This window comes from Ammospiza nelsoni, chromosome 6, assembly GCF_027579445.1.
Source record: "Ammospiza nelsoni isolate bAmmNel1 chromosome 6, bAmmNel1.pri, whole genome shotgun sequence".
NCBI classification, from domain to species: Eukaryota; Metazoa; Chordata; class Aves; order Passeriformes; family Passerellidae; genus Ammospiza; species Ammospiza nelsoni.
In genome coordinates this window covers 8,452,549-8,471,536 of record NC_080638.1, presented here as the reverse complement: position 1 = coordinate 8,471,536, position 18,988 = coordinate 8,452,549, and the positions used below count along the sequence as shown (strand labels likewise).

At 43.8% G+C, this 18,988-nt stretch overlaps 1 protein-coding gene across 2 annotated transcripts in view; it reads left to right on the top strand.

The window, feature by feature from the left end:
• The first annotated feature begins 2,038 nt into the window (after nucleotides 1-2,038).
• Nucleotides 2,039-18,988, top strand: part of NELL1 (neural EGFL like 1) — a 278,091-nt gene continuing 261,141 nt past the window's right edge. For both annotated transcript variants that reach the window (XM_059474163.1, XM_059474162.1), the window contains exons 1-2: nucleotides 2,039-2,167; nucleotides 6,476-6,604. In XM_059474163.1, coding sequence (XP_059330146.1) covers nucleotides 2,119-2,167; nucleotides 6,476-6,604 — 178 coding nt within the window. In that variant the 5' untranslated portion in view covers nucleotides 2,039-2,118. The remainder of the gene's footprint in view (nucleotides 2,168-6,475; nucleotides 6,605-18,988) is intronic.

Below are 18,988 nucleotides of genomic sequence, written 5' to 3'. Positions count from 1 at the left end.
ACTGTGGGACCAGCTTTTCCAGAGCACTTTTTACCAAGCTGCTTGTGCAATGGTTAGGATATTCTTTTCCATGAGATTGCTCAAGATGCGTTTGAAACTGTGCTTTAAACTGGTAAAATGGCACAAATTTTTGCATGTACCCACAGTAATTTTTTTATAAACAGCATTTAATCCAGGCTTAGGTTGAACAGATCAGTTTGAGAATCTACCTATGACCAGTTTAAACTGTATATCCACTTAAGACTCTGCATCAAGTGGAAAATGGAAAACTTGAATTAGATTCAATTTGGTGTCTAGATAGAAACTGGTTTTACTGCCAGGTAAGCCCCAACAGATCTAAGCTAACAGGAACTGGACATACAGACCTGTTCCCCAAAATGAAACCTCTAAAATCAGATAGTAACTGCTGCGCAGAACCCTGATGTCACCAGGATGGAATAGAAGGGTGTGTCTCCACCGGCTGAGGTACCATTGCCTCTTTCTCCTGTTGCTATGGTTATATAGAATATCTGTGCATAGCCACACACTCCTGCGTACCATGTGTGTGCCCCTCCTCTCGCCCAGGGGCTGGTGGTGGGGCACCCTGCAGCCAAAGGGGAGAAGCTGCAAAGTTACATTTGAAGGAAAAAAAAAGTTGTTTCGATACACTGGAGATAAATGACTGATGGGCTTTCTGAGTGGCCACCCCAGAGGTTTCCTGGAGTGCATTACCTTGCTGGAAGCCAGGAACAGCTGTTTCCAGACATCTCACTAATTAAGTAATTAGGCAACCAAGTCAGACTGTTTGCTCTTGCCAATGTAAATGTGGATGAATCCAACTGCACCCCTAAGATGGGCATGATTTTTATGGTGTCATCCTAACTTTGTCCAAATGTACAGCTTGTTGTTTAACATTGAAGAAGGCTGGAATTTGCACTGGGCAGCACAAAATCACGATGAGGGGAAGCAGAAGAGAGGATGATCCTGGAGCTTGCAACTGTTGATCGACTGGAAATCCCACTCTGCTCTTGTTCTGTAGGGTGAGAACGTCATCTGGGGCCACTAAACTGTCCTTCAAAATTAAATCAGGTGTTCTGCAGGGAAGAGTATTGCATGTAACAGAGGCATGTGGTAGCGTGATCCTTGCCAAGTACCGAGCCAAATTAAAAGGCTGGAGCGAAGAAATACTTAAAGACAGGTTTTAGAACAGCTATCACAGCAGATTCTCATGGCTCATGAGTATCTTTAAATACTTTACCTTCCTTTTACACGTTAGAGGCTTAAAGCACAGTTGAGGGAGTTGAGCAAGGACACGCAAGGAGCCGAGGAGCGGCGCAGGTTTCTGTATCATAACGCAGAACTTCTGTTTGTTTATTCATGCAACGCATAAATTATTACTCAGAGTAAATACTTAATGAGGGTTCATTCTTAGGCACGGGAAGAAGGGCAGTGTGCCCTGGGGGTCAATCTCTCCCGGAGGGTTCCCGTTATGGGACCGGGCCTGGTTTGCAGTGCGGGGCTCCCGGCCCGGGGGGTTCCCGTTATAGGACCGGGCCCGGTTTGCAGTGCAGGGCTCCCGGCCCGGGGGGTTCCCGTTATAGGACCGGGCCCGGTTTGCAGTGCGGGGCTCCGGGCCCGGGGGGTTCCCGTTATGGGACCGGACCCGGTGCGCAGTGCAGGGCTCCCGGCCCGGGGGGTTCCCGTTATGAGAGTGGGCCCGGTTTGCAGTGCGGGGCTCCCGGCCCGGGGGGTTCCCGTTATGGGACCGGGCCCGGTTTGCAGAGCGGGGCTCCCAGCCCCAGGGGTTCCCGTTGTGGGACCGGGCCCGGTGCGCAGTGCGGGGCTCCCGGCGGGGCCGCTCCACTCGGAGCGCAGCCGTGGCCGGGCGGCGGCGCTGGCGAGGCCCGGGGGGGCCGGTGCGCGTCACGGCGGGGGGCGGGCGGGGAGCCCCCGCTGCGGGGGCGTCGGGGCCGCGCCTGGGCAGCGGGCGGAGCCGCCGCCGCCTCCTGCCGGAGCCGCTCCGCGCGTCGGAGGCTGCGCTCGGCTCCGCTGGGCTCGGTGCGGCTCCGCAGCAGCTGCCGGCGGCCGGGGAGGGAGAGAGCGAGCGAGGGAGCGGGCGCCGCCGCCCGCGCCGCGCCGATGGGTCTCCTCTTGCTCCTCTGGGCGTGTGCGGCCGCCGCCGGGGCAGGTGAGGGGCCGGGCTCCGTGGCGGGGCTGCGGTCCGCCCCAGCCGCCTCCCTGGGGAGCGAGGGCCGGGGCCGCCGCCCGGGGCGCGCCGGTGGCGGGCGGAAACTTTACGGGGAGGCGGCGACGGCGGTGGCAGCGGGAGCCGCCCCGGCCGTGAGGGGCCGGGCAGGGCTCGGGGCTCCGCGGGGCGCAGCCGGGCTCTGTGGGGCTCCGCGGGGCGCAGCCGGGCTCTGTGGGGCGCAGCCGGGCGCTGTGGGGCTCCGCGGGGCGCAGCCGGGTTCTGTGGGGCGCAGCCGGGCTCTCGCTGTGGGGCTCGGTGGGGCGGGCGCTCCGCGGGGACCGGGGCGGGCGTGGGAAAGTTTTGCGAGAGCGGCGAGCGGGCTGAGCCCCGCGGGGACCGGGAGCGGAGCGGCGGCCGGCGAGGGTCCGGGGCCGTGTCCGTGTCCGTGTCCCGGCGGCGCTGCCCGCGGTGCTGCCCGCGGTGCCGGGCGCGGGGCGCGGCGCTATGGGCGTGATGCGGCTGGCAGCGCGTTATTCCAGCCGGCTCCGCTGTCTCTCCAGCCTTGCGCGACCCAAGTAGCGCTTCTTGTTCCTTGCGAAGGCTTTGTTCTTGGTCCCCGGGCAGCGCTCCTCCTCGGCTGGAGCTGCTGAGGGACACGTTTCTCCTTTCTCCTTTCTAGCTGTTCTCAGGGAAACCGCCCGGCACAATTATCAAAATGCGAAGGAATTAATGTTTTGTAATTGAATTCTTATAGTAATTATAACCTCATCAAAATCTACAGAGAGATGCGGCATAAAAATAGTTGGAAAAAAATAGTACCTGTCCCTTTCACAGTGGTGTTACCCCTGCTAGTGCATACCGAGATTTTAAATGGTCAGCAGGACCCAAAACTCTGCTACTTGGAAAGTTCTGTGTGTGCAACAATTGCCATCGAAGTTGTGAGAGGAGAGAGCAAAATGCCTGTTCTAGAGACTCTTCTTTACTATTTTACTGGTTTCACGTGGGTACGTGCAAATGGCTTGGTTGTGTTGAGCGTGCTTTAAGTAAAAGTTTTCCCATCCCCAAACAGCACGTTACACTTGTCGAGGCTGTTATAAATGTGCTGTACGTGTTGCATGGCTGCACATTAGCTAGATGGAGCATGGCATGATTGCTGGTGCTTGGGTGTAAGTGATAAAGGCAGAAGCAGAGAATAAAAGCTGTCAGAGCTGTAAGGCAGAATTAATTTCTTTTAGGGATTTCCTGGTGACATCATTCATAATTATATGGCTTAATCCTCTAATCTACTGTAGTGCCTTCAGTTCACATTGGGCAGAATCCACCAAGTCCTGAGATGATTTCTGCTCCCGCCCACCTGCCTGAAGCATTTGGACTGTTGCTTGTGTAAGCCACTGATTTAAGGGGAATGGCCCAATTACTTTAAATAGGAATTGAAACCAACATCATCCAGAATCGGGCCCAGGCATTGCACAGCTCTCCAGCGAGAGCAGACTGCTTCATGCTTAATTTTGACTTCAGAAAGAGATGGCATTTCCAGCTACTTGTTCCACTGGAGAGAGACAGCATGAAATACTAGATGCAAGTGTTGTTGATATGCATGTGGTATCTTTCTGATAGACTGGGGGAGACCACAGGGGAAAAGGAAGACTTGGTTATCATACTGAAGCTGCTGATTTGTTGTTTATTAATTATTAACTCGGCATTTGAGTGCCTGCTGCCGTTTGAAGACCCAGCTCAGGAAAATGACTAGGTATTTAAAGCAGTGTAGGCTCTTGCTAAATAGTTACTGTGACATAAGAAACGGTCTCTGTTTTCAGAAGTATTTTAAAAGCTGGAAGAGAACACACTGAAGCTGTCACACAGGACCCTTTGCCGGCATAAATCGAAGCCTGTGGAGCTACAGTGATGTATACTTGTTGAGCCTTGGGTATTCAGGGTGGAATAAACAGCTTTAATAGAGCAGTGGAGCTGCTGTGATTTATGGGAGTGCCTATACTTGCTCGCTGTGGTTTCTGTCCCCACCCTGTTGATGGCTGTGACAGAGCTTTCACTTACTTTAATGGGTTTGAGATTTGTCTTACTGAACAGTTTGTCCTTTCTGTTGAGCAAGTTTTAGTACCTACTTGACCTCCCTTCATATCAGTAGATTATTGCTGATCTGAATAGATGTAAGCCCTTCCTAATGAGGGACAGCATACTCTGTTTCTCATAGGGACAGCCAACACTTGTCTTTGCTGCTAGGTAAATTCACACAATTTACATTGTGCTGCTTTTCTGCTGAATGAAAACGTTGGAAGAATAATAAGTGCTTTCTTGTTTTGGTTCTGGTCTTTATTCCAGGAGAGGGAGGTGTTTGTAGTCACCAGTGTGGATGTTGTCAGTTGCGGTCATTCAGTGCCTGTGCTGAAAGTGAAAGACAGTACAAAAAGCCCGATGATGTTGCTGATTATCTGGGAAGTTTTTACCTTTGGAGAAGTTTATCTGGGTTCTCTAATATTCTCCCAATTCCAATTTTCTACAAAAATGTGTTTATCCCCATATCCTTATGTAAGCACTGGGTGTGTGGATGTGTCAGCACTCTTGGAGCTTCAGTTCCATCCGATGCCTCTAGATCTTAATTTTCCTTGTAGAGTAAGGTTGCTAGAGACCTCCTAAAGCTGTATTTTCAGTATTTTTTAGTACTCAGTCCCTTGTGGAGTAGAATCCTCTATGTTAGCACAACAAGTTATTCCATCAACTTTTCATCCTTGAGGAAAAGAGAAAGTTCTGGAGTACAGAAGATTTATGAGTAGTATATGTAACTTCTTGTTCATTCTGTACACCTCAGTAATTTCTCAGAGCCTTTCAAAGAATCAAACTAGAGTACTTGCTGCTTAAATGATCCAGAAGTGTAGTCCTGGAATAACAAATCAATCAATTTAGGCCTGAATGTGAAGTCTACTTAGTGGAAATCAATCTGGACGTGCTTTACAGGTAATGTCCTTGCTCCATGGAAGTCAATGGGACTTTTAGCATTGACTTCAGCTGTGTCAGGATTTCATTCTTGGACTTGTTACTAATGATGTTAGTGAAAAATGTAATTAGGAAAGTGTTTGGATTCCACACAAGCTATTTGACCTGTGTCTCAGGCACAGATCTCACGTCACTCTCACTGCTGTGTTGAGAGAAACACTGAGGGCAGGCTGCTCTCTTCCCATCCCTAAAAAAATGAGCTGTTTTTTGATGAATTTGGTGTGCTAACCATCAAACTGCCCTGCACTCCTCAACACAGCATTTTCAGACTTTTGGAATCTATGTCTTTTATGTCAATCCCATCAGGTCTCTGGTAGATTGAGGGCACCCAGGCTTTTTTAGTGAAAAATGTAATTAATAAAGTGTTTGGATTCCACATGAGCTATTTGACCTGTGTGTCAGGCACAGATCTCACATCACTCTTACTGTTGTTGAGAGAAACACTGGGGAATTTGGTGTACTGACCATCAAACTGCCCTGTACTCCTCAACGCAGCATTTTCAAACTTTTGGAGTCTGTGTCTTTTATGTCAATCCCATCAGGTCCCTAGTAGATTGAGGGTACCCAGGCTTTTCCTGGGCATAAGCCTTTTATGAATGTCAGGTTTAGATTTCTGCTTTCCCAACAGGTGCTCCTGCAGCCCAGAGGTGCAGCTGGCTGGAGTGAGTGGATGTGGGCTTTGGCAGCAGCAGAGGCAGTGTCAAATACCTTGGTGTTTGAGTATCAAACAAAAAGGGAATCGAATACCTGGATTCCCTTTTACTACCCAAGGCTCTTAGCCTACAGGAGGGTGCTCTTTGCCCTGCTGCCACATCTGCTCCATGCTCCTTTGGTCCACTTGGGAATATGGATTAGGTTTATGTGATGAGCTGTGGGCCTGCTCAGTTGGTCACAGCCAGGTAGGAAATGTGAGAGGAGTTTTCAGCCCTTACATCTCCCTGGAAATAATGTAGCTAACAGATGAATGCTGCAAATCTCTCTCATGGTTTGGCCTAGGTGGTTATGCTTGTCTTTATTTATTACTCTTGAACCTTTTGAAGATACTGGATAAATGTATCAGTTCTAGAACGTTTTAATGTGCACAGTAAAATCTCTGAGAAGGAAATAGCTTAATTGAAAGACTTGGAATAGAATATCTTCTCTTTGCTGCCTCTCAGTTACTGTCTTATAAGTAATTACTGTGTACAGTGTGTGAGTGGGAAGGAACTAGAAATGTCTGTGCTAGATATTCTTCTCTGTTCTTTCCATTACCTGATTTGAAATAAAAATTGATCTAACTCTCTCTGTCTCCAACAGCTGTAGGATTTGGAATGGATCCTGACTTACAAATTGATATCATCACAGAGCTGGATCTGGTGAATACAACCCTGGGGGTAACACAAGTGTCAGGACTGCACAATGCCAGCAAAGCCTTCTTATTCCAAGGTGAGAGAAATATCCTCAGCTTTCTTATCTTGCCTCAGTCTGCATGAGCTCAGGAGAGCTTTGATGCTTAAGGGGTTCCCTGTAATGGTGGTCTTACCTAACTATTGCTTTCTTTTATGTCTGTTTCTTGGAATTAGTTCTTGAAATACAGACGCTATTTTTTGTGTGTGTGCTGTCAGGTAGTTGCAAGGGAATTTTGGGTATGTTTTCAATATTCCCTGATACTTATTTCTCACTAAATATGTCAGAGTGGTTCCAGTGGATGGGCTTGTGGGATTTTTTTCTCTGTGATCTTATACATGCAGAGAGACACACAGCTAAAGCTGTGTAACTATGAGAAGGCATTTCATGTGTCAACACTGATTGGTAATGTAACAAACCTTTCATCAACTTTGTGAAAACTGCTAAGGGGGCCAAATTCTGTATTTAAGTATCAAGGGCAAGATAAGTCACTTTGTGTTTTTTCCCCCCTTCATTAAGTATTCTAACATAAAGTTTGTGAAGTGTTTGAAAATTATGTTGTTCTTTTTTTGTATTTTTACTGAATGAGATTCTGGATGTAGTTTTACAATGTATTTAGATAAGGTCTAGATTAAGGGACAGTGTCCTGGGGGTGGAAGCACTGAGTTGCTACCATGTGCTAATTAGGCAGGAAAGACATTTATATGACTTGAGATTAACATGTGAGTTAAAGCACTATTGGAAACATTTTTATTGTGAAGACTTCCTGTTTTTTTGGTTTTTTTTTTTTTTTTTTAATTGGTTTAGTCAATGTTGAAGACCCTTTTTCTTATCTGTCTTCTGTAGCTGTTTTTAGAGGCAGATGATTATGATCTCATTCAGTTCTGGATCTGCAGTGCTGGCTGACTCTGCTGTAAATAACAAGGGAAGTGGGTCTGCAATCTTGGTTCATTCTTTATCTGGCCAAAGCCAGTTCAGGTGTCAGAGCAGAGCTGCTTCTGGAGACCACCTCAGGATTTGTCTTCTGTCTTTTATGATACAACAAGTAGCTTAATTTTCACTGATTCCCAAATTAGTGTCCAGAAGAGCAGCATTGATTCTTTTCATTTAAAGATATCAGTTTTTTTTCTCTTGATACCCTGAGTCCAGATTTGTGTATTATGGACAAATAATACATTATAGTCAATCCTCTAAGGACTTCAGTGGCCTAAATATGTTAATAATTCCAATTGCTGTTCCACACAGCTAATTGCAACCACACTGATGAGTTGCAATGTGGGTTGTGGTGAGTTTTCACAGACTGGGGGTCAGAGCTGTAGGGAAGAAGTCTGAGATGTGTTTGTCAGGATTTGGATTGAGACCACTGATACTGAAAGTAGCTTTGAAAGGTTAATGGTGAAGATGTTTTGGATATTCTGTTCTTTTCTCCCTCTGTAGTTTGAGAACTTAAGACTGGTATAAGAAAGGTGGAATTTAGAAAATCCATATGAATGGATGAGCTGAAGGATAGATGCTCATGGGAAGCAATAAACAAACATTCACACTATGAAATTAATAAATAGTTTGAAGACTGTAGTTAGGTTCATAAAGCTTTTTTTAATTCCTGGAGCAGAAATGCTTTTTGCTAATGCACACAGGAATAGCCCTCTGCTTGAGTAGAGCCTCTAGTGTGAAACTTGTGGAAGGTGGCTCAGGAAAATTGCTGCCTTCAGCAAAGCTCATCAGCCCTTGGGTCATGGGAACACTGGAGGCCTTTGCTGTCAGTTGGGATGAGATCTGGAGCTGCCCTGTTGTCTTCTTCCCTCCTTGTTCCTATCTGTGACTTGTTAAATGTCAGCAGTGTGTTGGCAGCTGTAGGGATTCCCTTTTACTAGCAGAGGTGACTTTACAGCTACAGCCTGGCTGTGGGCCATGTCCTTTGGCTGCAACCAGGAGAAACTCACTCAACTTTGAGTTTTATCTTGTCATACAGTAAAACCAGGATAGAACTTGGAGTGTATGGGAGACTGCTATGTCTAAAATAGAAGTAATACTTTATTCCACAGAGATCCACAAAAAACCCTGGTCCAACATTGTGAAAAACACCAATTGCTTGTCTTTAGAATTTTAAAAGTTTAATAGTAATAAAATGGTTATAAAAATAGTAATATAATTAGAGTAATAATAATTTGGACAATTTGAATTAGGACAATATGAGACAATAAAAACAAAGAGTTATGGACAGTCTGGGTACCTTTTTCTGGGCAGCATGAGCCCAAAAAAGGACCCACGTTAGCAGAGGATTAACCCTTAACAGCAACAGCCTGTTGCATATTCATACACCTCATACACGATGCATAGATTCCATTCAAACACAGGATTCTGTCTGGGCAGTGCCAGCTTCTTCCCCTGAATCCTGACAGTGCCTTCGAGGCGGGAAGAAGTTCGTTTCTCCTGATAAGGGAGCAATAAATTCTGTTTCTCTGAAAGATTCAGGTGTCCTGTGGCTGCTGTCTCAGTGTGACTCCTTTCTTTAAAAAAGTATCCTACATAGCATAGTTTCTAGTTTAACAATTTTTATTACCTAAAACTATATTTACCACAGTACTTAAGAGAATTAACACAGCATTACTTCCTAACACAACACATATAATATTCATTTCAATATTTGCCGAAAGCCAATCATAAAATACATGCATTTTTCACAAACATGACACTCCCAGAGGAGAGAAGGCCTGGAAGTTAGCACTGAGTTTCAAAAGGACTCTATCCTCTTGGAGCAGCTGTTCCAGGTGGTGCTTCAGCACAGCTCTGCTCAGTCCTCACCACATTTTCACAGTGGCAGTTCTGCCTGCCACCCTTGACAGCATGTATGGGGGCTCTGAGCTTACAGAAAAGCTCTCTGTGGAATATCTTCTGTCTTGTGAGATGAATTTGCTAAAATGGCTATACTGGAGGTGTTCAAACTGAGGGTGTTCTTCTGTGTGTTCCAGCAAGTTTGCATCTTGGAGGTAGAGAAATGGTAATTTTTTTCCCCAATCCAGACAGTTTTGTGTCCAGGGTAAGTCCAGGAAAATGTGGAATATTCTCCTAAGCAGTTCTTTTTCTGTGAATTAAACTGTTTGAAAGAGAAAGCTCTGTAAGTTTTGAGCATTCTTGAAATGAAAAAGGGGAGTGATATGAAGGTATACACAAAAAAAGGGGAAAATATTATTTTTAATTTGACTTTTCATCAGTGATAGCTCTCTTATGGTAAATGACATACTGTTTGTTACAGAGTTTTTGGGGAGTGGTGTCATGATTTAATTTACCCTAGAGAAGATGCAGAAAGGATTTTCTTTGAAGAGTTGGTGATTTCAGTCACAGACCGTCCTAGTAAAGCTGGTGGAGTATTCTGATTTTTTAATAATATTGGTATGAACAGCCAAACCTCAGATTTCTGGGTGAAACAGATTTATAGGCTAAGAAACAAATCCAGCTCTGTTGCAAATTGTGTGACAGCGTGGTAGAACCAAAGTGGCAATTGAGAGATGTGGGTTGCCTTTGGCAAGCAAATCTGTTCCTAATTCAGAAAAGCATAGAAACCTATAATTAAGTGTAGTCATCTGAGTTGTCCTGCTGGGCATGGGCTTTGATTGTTAGAGTATTTCAGCTGGATTTTTGATTGATCAGTTCCATTATTTGAATTTTTCAGTTCCATTCTCTGTGAAAGGGGGATGAGGAAGTAAAAAACCAGAGCAGTGTAAGTGCTGACAATGTGCATTAGAGGAAATGTATAACTCATAATTGCAATTCTGCAAACAGTCTGATTCTTAAGATCCATAACATTCTGGTGTCTTAATTATTTGTTTTTTATTAACTTTCACACACAAACATGGGAGAGGGTGTCTTTGTGGGCAGATGATTTGCTCTAGCATGAAAGGGCACAGGAGGGTGAGTGGAGATTCTTGATGGGTGCTTTTGGGGAATGGGGCACCCAAGACTCTGATGTCTGACCCACATCTTCAGCTAGGAGGCCAGGGGAGTTAAGGAAATGGTTGTGGGGCTGGGTAGAAAACCTGCCTCAAAGAAATATACTGAAAATAGAAACTTTTCACCCAATAACGTGCCTTACAATGACATCTGACAAACATGGAATGAGAGACATCTACAAATGGTGTCTTACAGGCATGAGAAATGAACAGGATCAGAACAGGATTATACTGTAAACTGCAGATAATACAATTAATGCAAATAATAAATATTGTAAATAGTGCATTAAGGAACCCTGAGCTTCCTTGCTGGGGCTCAGTCCTGTTCTCTGTTTCAGATAGCAGAGAACAGGGCTTGTCCTGACTGGCTTACCAGGATCTTGAATTCAGTGGCACAGGAAAGCTCTGATGATAACTGGGGCACAAGGAGGCAAAAATAAGGCAAAACTGGTCATCCTGTTTCTAGGTAGACTGAGAGCAGTCTTTAGCCTGGCTGTTTAAGATGTGATTACTTTAACCAGTCTGACTTTAGTTCCATGCTTAGTTTGTGTTGTGGAAATAAGATTTTATTCCTTTTATAACCTGTCAGCTATGCCTATTTCTTTTTAATTATTCCTGCAACATCTCTTTGGATTTAACAGAGACTTAAAACCTTTATTTACGAAACAGTTCTCCCCCAGCCCTGAAAGTTTATTAAGGCTTTGCTGTTTCCTTTACTGGCAATCTGGCACTATTTTTCAACTTAGCTTTTAAATTAGGAATGGTCTTTTTACTACGTGTGCTATGTTTAGCAAAAGAAACCACTGAGTACACTTCAAAGTCTGGAGATGTGCAGTGCTGTGTTCTTGGCCATTTCTTGCCTTGTGTTACACAGGCACTGGATGTAAGAGAAACACCTGGCCTGGAGCTGCTGCAGCAGGGTTCAGTCATGCTCCTTATTCCCACCTTGTAGCAGACACTGCTGAGTGCTTTTCTGTACACTCGTGGCTCCTACAGCAAAGGTGAAAGAATAACAAGTGTCTTACAGCGTAGAGAAAGGCAATGTTTTTGTGAGAAAAAGAGTGAAACTCATTGAGTTCCTGGGAAAAAAGGAGTGTCCTGCTTCAGGCCAAAAGAGAGATCAAAGCTGCACTTCCAAGGCGGGTGGAGGTGAGTCCCAGGAGACCCTTGAGCTTCCAGAAGAAGTGCACTCCTCTCTGTTGGTGTTTTCCTTCAGTGTTTCACAAATCCTGGCTTTTTTTAGACTAATTCCTCACTTAGAGAGTAGAAGTGTTTCCAGATTCTACTTCAGGAATTTCAGTCAGGTTTTGCAGTGCTGAACTAGAAGAGGTTTGAATGCTGGCCAACTTTGCCATGTTTTAGGCTGGTGGATAAGAACAACTGCCTAAACTGATCTTGTGATCAGGAGTATAGAGGGGGAATGGGATAAGCACACACCCCTTTTAATCAGGAACAAAATACCTCTGCCTCTGGTGGGACAGTGTTCAGGAAATGCTTCTTGTGCCCTGGCAATCTGTTTGGGGCAGCAGCTCAGCACTGAGCTGTGCTCACTGAATTCCAGGGCCAGGTTATGGCTGCTGCCTTTGTCCATTGGTGCTGTGTCACAGACATCTTTTATGGAAAATCCTTTCCTTAGGATTTTGTCTCCTGAGAAGCTGAGAGGCCTCAGAAACACAATGTAAACAATGGTTATCTGCTGCTGTGGAATGCAACAGGTGCATCTGTGATTGGTCTCATGTGGTTGTTTCTAATTAATGGCCAATCACTGGCTCGGACTCTGTCCGAGACACGAGCCTTTGTTATTTTCTTCCTTTCTGTTCTTAGCTTAGCCAGCCTTCTGATGAAATCCTTTCTTCTATTCTTTTAGAATAGTTTTAATGTAATAGATATCATAAAATAATAAATCAGCCTTCTGAAACATGGAGTCAGATCCTCATCTCTTCCCTCATCCTGGGACCCCTGTGAACACGGACACAGTGCTGAGCTTCTCACCCTCAGCCTGGGTGCCATGGCCAAGGTTTTAATGCTCTCCAAGTGTTAAACTCTGTTGTGGCAGCGTGATGTGCAAGGTGTGTGAGCTGCAGAGCTCAGAACAGAGCCAGGGGCTGGGTGAGAGGGAGCAGAGAGCAGCTTGGGGAGGAAACATGTCATTGCTCTTACTGCAGACCTCCCACCACCTGCCCCAGTGAGCAGGAGAGATAAACTTTAATTTTGGAATTGGGGCGTCAGTCCCTCTTTACGTGAGATAATGAGACAAGAGTCATTGCTTTTTGTGGGATCTCCTCTGCTACCTTTATAGCAAATATTAAATATCAGTAGTATTGTTTTTACAGAGCAGAAACCTCACAGCAGCAGAAAAATTACGAAGGCACAGCATGGTGGCTGGAAATCTTAGTTCTGCCTTCAGGTGTCATGGGAGAGAGCAGCTCTGGTATCTTTCCCATGATGGTGTATCCAAACATCCCCTCTGGTGGGAACACCAGGGTTCTTGGGCAGCCCCCTCCTTCACCTGCTTTGGGACACTTGGCAAAGCAGCTCATGACCCTTGCACTGTTGGAAAGGAATGGCTATTTTTATTAATTTTTTTTTTCCACCAGGTATTGCCCACTGTCACTTGGGTTTATGTCTGTGCAACTGCCCCCCTCCAGCTGGATGAGATTTTATTTTTCCCTTTTAAAATGCATTTTGCCTGAGGTGCTGCTGGCCTGGGCATGGGGCAGGCCAGAACCAGCAGTGTGTCCCCTCACAGAGCTGTCCTGCAGCTCACCAGAGCTTTATTTCTGTGGAAACCCTGCAAGCTTCTTGAACCTGTGAGCTTTTATTTCACTTTTTAAAGGTCAGAGTGAGGTATTTTGCCATTGATGTGCCACTGTGTAGCCCTGCTCTGCTTCCTATAGGGGTGGGTAAATTTGGGGTTTTACCCCATGTTGCCTGTCCTAGGCTTCAAGTGATGGTGGGCAATACCTGGTGAAAAAAACCCCAAAATACGCCAGACATTCCTTTCCAACAGTGCAAGGGTCATGAGTTCCAAATATAATAATAATTCCTTTCCAACAGAGTGCAAGGGTCATGAGTTCATGAGGGAGAGGCAGCTGCCATCAGATAGAAAACCTTTTTATTTGTCAGTAAAAACACCTTGAGGTGTGGATCAGCCTCTTGCCTCATCCTTGGTAACATTCAGGTGTGGTAGCATTCTGTGCTGCTTTATTTGGGCTGTTCCTCTTGGCTGTCCCTTCTGAGAGTCCCCCTCTCTCCTGGGCATTACAGAATTGCTGCTTTACCCTTGTCTAGGTGTGAAATCTATCCAACATACTGATATGAAGGTATAGCTTGTGAATAATTTCAGAGTTTCTCCTTCAGTGTTCTCTTGTTTAAAACACCCCTGCCCCCTGCTTCCAAGCAAGTGTAGACTAAAATAGAAACCTAGTCACATTAAACAACAGTGACCAATTTCTACTTTTACCTTTTTTCCCCTCCCCATCCTGAATGCTGTCATGCTGCCTTCTGTTCCTTGACATTTTTTGGATTTCCCATCATGTCTGTCATGATTAGAGAGAGTTCTGAGCACATATTGCCTCTGTCCTTGACAGTTATGTTTGCTTTCCTGGGAGACAATAATTGTGCTGCTTATCTATCTTCATTTGCCACGATGGAAAGTGCAGAGGGGAGGTGGGATAAGTACTTCTGTAGTGTGCTAAAAGCCTTGAATGCTTCTGGCAACCTGTTGACAAAGTCCTGTCATGAAGATAAGCAGAAAAGGAAGAAAAGCTCTTTACTCTTTAATGGGCTGAGAGGGGATGCAGAAATTAGTTTCTGATACTGCTGGGAAGGGTGTTGTACACCATGTGGTGCTTACAGTGAAAGTAACTCAGATAAAAGCAGGACTAACAGTTTGAGTTTCTTGTATCCTCATCAAAATAAGAACACGACAAAAACTGTCTTTTTCATGCAAAGATTTTTGGCATATGGATACTCTTCAGTCGTACCGTCCTGTAATTAGCTCCTTGTTTATTAAACAAGCATTAAAGTGGAGTGAGAATATTCTGTAGCATCTTGTCAGGTGGGCCCAGGTGCTGGTCAGAGCTGTGGGAAGCTGGCACCTGGGTTGTGCTGCCTTGGGGCCAGTCCCTGAGTGCTCCTGGGTGAGGAATCCTGCACCTCATATTCAGCTCTGGGCTGCTGGACAGATGCTGCATTTAGAGAGGGCACAACTGGAGCACTTGTAGGGCACTGCTGAGCTACAGCTGCTTGAAGTGCAGAGGATGGGAAAAGCACTGCTCAAGAATTGGGTTCTTACTGTAGGCAGTGAAACGAAGCAGCCTGTTATTGTGTATTTTGACCCCAAGGGTGGTGATATCTTAAATTTTAAACCAATTTTAGTAGAAACTTGGTAATAACTGAGCAAAATATTTACATTCGGCCTACTTGATTACATTACTTCTAAACACAGCTACATCTTTTGCCTAAAAAGAAGTGTTATTTGAAATTACTTTCACAGGTTTTCTTTTTAAGACTGTGTACCTTAAAGAGGTACACAAAGGCATATACAACCAGACCTAATGAAGGAGCCAGGAATGGACCATTTCCTGTGATGAAAAATCCTGCTGTCTTGGAGCTGTCTATCAAGAATAAAGATTAGCTGCTACTTGAGACCTCAACCTATGCCAAATTCTAGAACAATCCTGCCACCTGTGGTGCAGGTGTATAAATGGTACACAAGGGGGGACATTTTTTCTGTTATTTTTTCATTTTCACCACATCAATGGCATGAAGTATTCATGTCATACTGTGCTGGTTTTGTGGTGTTATATCATGTGATTGTCTTGCCTTTTTTGCCTATTGAAAGATACAGAGTGCATTAGGTTTTTATTTTTTTAATAGAATGGGCAAAAATTGATTTTGGTACCTGATGCCCACTCCAACATGGGATGATGTCCTTAGTTACACATGCATATCTGCTAAAATAGCATGGTTGGTCCTGTAGTTCTGATGACAGGGATCTGTGAATCCCTATTTTAGAGCAGTAAGTACAGCAGCTTAGAATTGGTTTTGCTTCTTAAAAGCCTCTCATTGCAGTTTTTCTGTCCCCCATCCTCCCTCCTTTGTGGTAACATTTCTTAAATTACAGTGGAGCTTGCTGAGGGTCCCCTGTACTGTAAATAGGATGAATTTTACAGGATCACTGCAGCTGCAGGGGCTGTTTCAGAGCCTGTCTTCCCCGGCACATACAGGTGACTCCTCCTCTGAAGCTGTGAGGTTTCCATTTGGCATCTGTGGGAACAGACACTCCCAGAGGGGATAAATTTGTGTTGTAAAGCTCAGTTCTGTATTGTGTAGCCCCCTTCTTTTACGTCTTTATTTTAATTTTTTAAAAACCTTTTGCGAACTGGAATGTAACATAAATATATACAGAACATAAAGAGAGAGAAACAGATATAAAAACTGGATCTTGGAGTTCAAATACTTGTTGCTTCTAAGATGGACTGGCCACAGATGACATTCGTATCTGCCTCTCTTTCTCTCTCTGTACTTCAGCTCATTGTGAATAATTCTGAAATTTTAAAGCCTCTTCCTGGGGACTGGGGAAAATAAAGCCAAGATGTGTGGGAGGGGAGTGGGATTTGTGTGTGCATGTGTCATGATTTTTCGTGGTCTGTGGAGGTCTCCACAGATGCTCATCGTGCTGTTTGGAAAGCCAAGCAGCACAGCCTTAAAACGTGACATTTGTAGAATAATTTGATAAACACTGATGATTTGGAGGCCTCATGTGTTGCCTTTATCCCAGCCTTCCTTTTCAAGGAATGTACTGACAAGCTGTGGTAGGAGGACACTGCAGTGTTAGTTACAGTGATCTTGTTTGGTAAATGGTGGAAGAAATTTAGGTTTCCTTCATTGTAACTAATTATGGAGCCAGGAAAAAAAAGAGTTTCGCTCATATTTCTCTCATCTTTAAGTCATGTCCTCTGCTTTAGCTTTTTGTTCTCTGGTACTGGCATTGCTTTTAATGTTTTCTGATGTCTTGAATGGCTGCTTTCAGATGGGATATTCTGCCCACCTTGCCTCGTGCCATCCTAAGCGCTTCAAAATGTGATCATTAAAAATAAAAGTAAACATTATTGCTGGTGTTACTGCTAAAGGCAAGAAATGCAGAAGGGGAGGGAGACGAGGCAGATCTATTTAAATAAAAGCTTATTTTCAGAAACAAAGGCTTATGGAGAAAAGGGAGCTCTTAGTACCCCAATCACGTTTCCTGTTACGGATGAACCCACAGCAATGGATGCTATCAAAGTTGTCATATTTTATTCATGAGTTGTGGTATGCTTGGGTGAAATAAGAAAAGCAATGGTCCAAATCATAATTATGGTGTAAAAAGATAAAACAGTTATTATTGTGACTTTTTAAAAGAAATTATGAAATCTCTCAAATCATGTAAAACTCCTGGAGAATGACTAAGTATGTTAGTTATTTATGGGTCTTTGTTGTGGGTGTTGTGAAACATTTCACCAATGGTGTTCATATTTATTTTGGGAGAAAATATAAATGTGTGCCTGTGTACGTTCCAAGAAACAAAGACATCTAGAATATTGAATATAAACATAAAGAGGCTGACAGCAGAAATTATCCTTCAGTAGAGAAGGGCTCTCACAAATGTATTATGCCTCATGTTATTATCATGCAGTTAATAAATAAAACAGACACCCAGGATTTAATTTGCTTTAGCAATAACATGGAAGTGATTTTTTTCCTTGGGGTAAGAAAACAAAAGGGAGAATTAGTTCATGAAACATGTGTTGTTTAATGCTTGTATAAATCATTTATACAGTATAAAAAAAACCCCTGAAATCATAACTTTTTAGCAATACATGACCTATGCTTTAAAAGTAATTAAAAAACTATTTAGAGTGTCAAGTCTTTGAGAGTTTGTGAACCAAGAGAGCACTCCAGCAAATGCTTGCTTCAAACTCCAAGGATAATTTCATTGCATTTAGCTGGATTATTCATGTGATAAAATGACTGGAAATTAAAACCCGTGTGTGGGTGTACCCAGGTCTGTTAGCTGCATTAGGATAGTGTAACCTCTCTCCACAGTGAAGAAACAAAGTCAGATTTCTGCTTTGCTGAAACTTCCCTTTTAATGAACTATTTCAAGTACTATTTTGATTTACACATTTAAGAGTGCAGGTTTTCACCAGGGAGGCAAATTCTAATTTCTGTATGGCTTTGCTGATGTTAGACTGGGATTTTCAACAAAGTCAGAGTAACTTAGCATTCTGCTTGTTTCCTGCTCCTGTGGAAGCTGGATCTTAAAATTTTGTTGAAATGGGTTATTTGTTGACTGTATCTGTTAAATTCATAGTAAACTTAGGAATCATAAAGCACTTCAGAAGTACTTTTGTTTTTTTTTTTTCCTAAATATTGTTGCCATAAATTATGACTAGTATTTATTATTACCTGGAAGAAAGAAGAGTGCTAAATGAGAAATCAGAATTATTACATACTGCTCAAAAATGTAAGTGGATCAGTCTCTCTCTTCTATTAAGCTTATATTTTATTTCTGGATTACAAACACACATGGAGTTATAATGGGGGAAATAAGACCAAACCTACAATTAACAGTTTTTTGCAAAACTTATCTTCTGTGTCTGATTTTTTGTTCTAGGGGCTTCTCACCTTCTGGTACCACCTTAAGTTTCCTTTAAACAAAGCAGAATGTATTTTGTCAAGTTTTGGTATATATTATCATTTTTAAAAAGTAATCTCTATTATTTTTGTGTGACTTCAAGCATATTTGAAAATGCTTTCTAGAAGGGGAGGAAAAAATTGTTTAGCTTGCTTTTGCATGAAGCCATATTTTTGAGTGGCTCATTATTTGTGCGTGACATTAGTATTTAATATAATCTTGAAATAGGTCCCTGGAGTGGCCAGTATTTCTCCAGCAAAATGGATAGCACCCTGGGAATGGTTCTTGGCGATTCCTGAATTTTCCCAGTGTTGCCACTGGCTCTGTTCAGGGTTGCTGGTGTAAGTCCACGTTCTTTTTGTTAAAATGTTATTTTCCAGATTGGCAAAGAGCAATCTGTACAGGAACAGTAACCTGATAACCTTATCTAATGTAGGTAAACAGTGGAAAAATTGATACAATCAGCAACTCCTGAACTAATTAACTGACAACACATGTAATTTGATTAACTCACATGATTTAAGAGCAGATTATGTGCTTTTAGTGATAGTGAACTTCTGGAGCATTTCAACGAAGCGTTTAATTTAAGGGATCAACCATTTGTAAACAGTCTTGATTTCAGCATGAATCCCTTGAGGAAGGAACAGAGCCTACTTGAGAAGACGAGCTCAGCAGCTGCTTAAAATACTTGAAATAAGGTTCAAGTGGGTGCCTTGAGCAACAGGTGACGTGTAGCCTCAGCACAGGGGTGGCTGGTGCTGGCAGCAGCAAAGCTGCTCCAAGGCCCTTGGC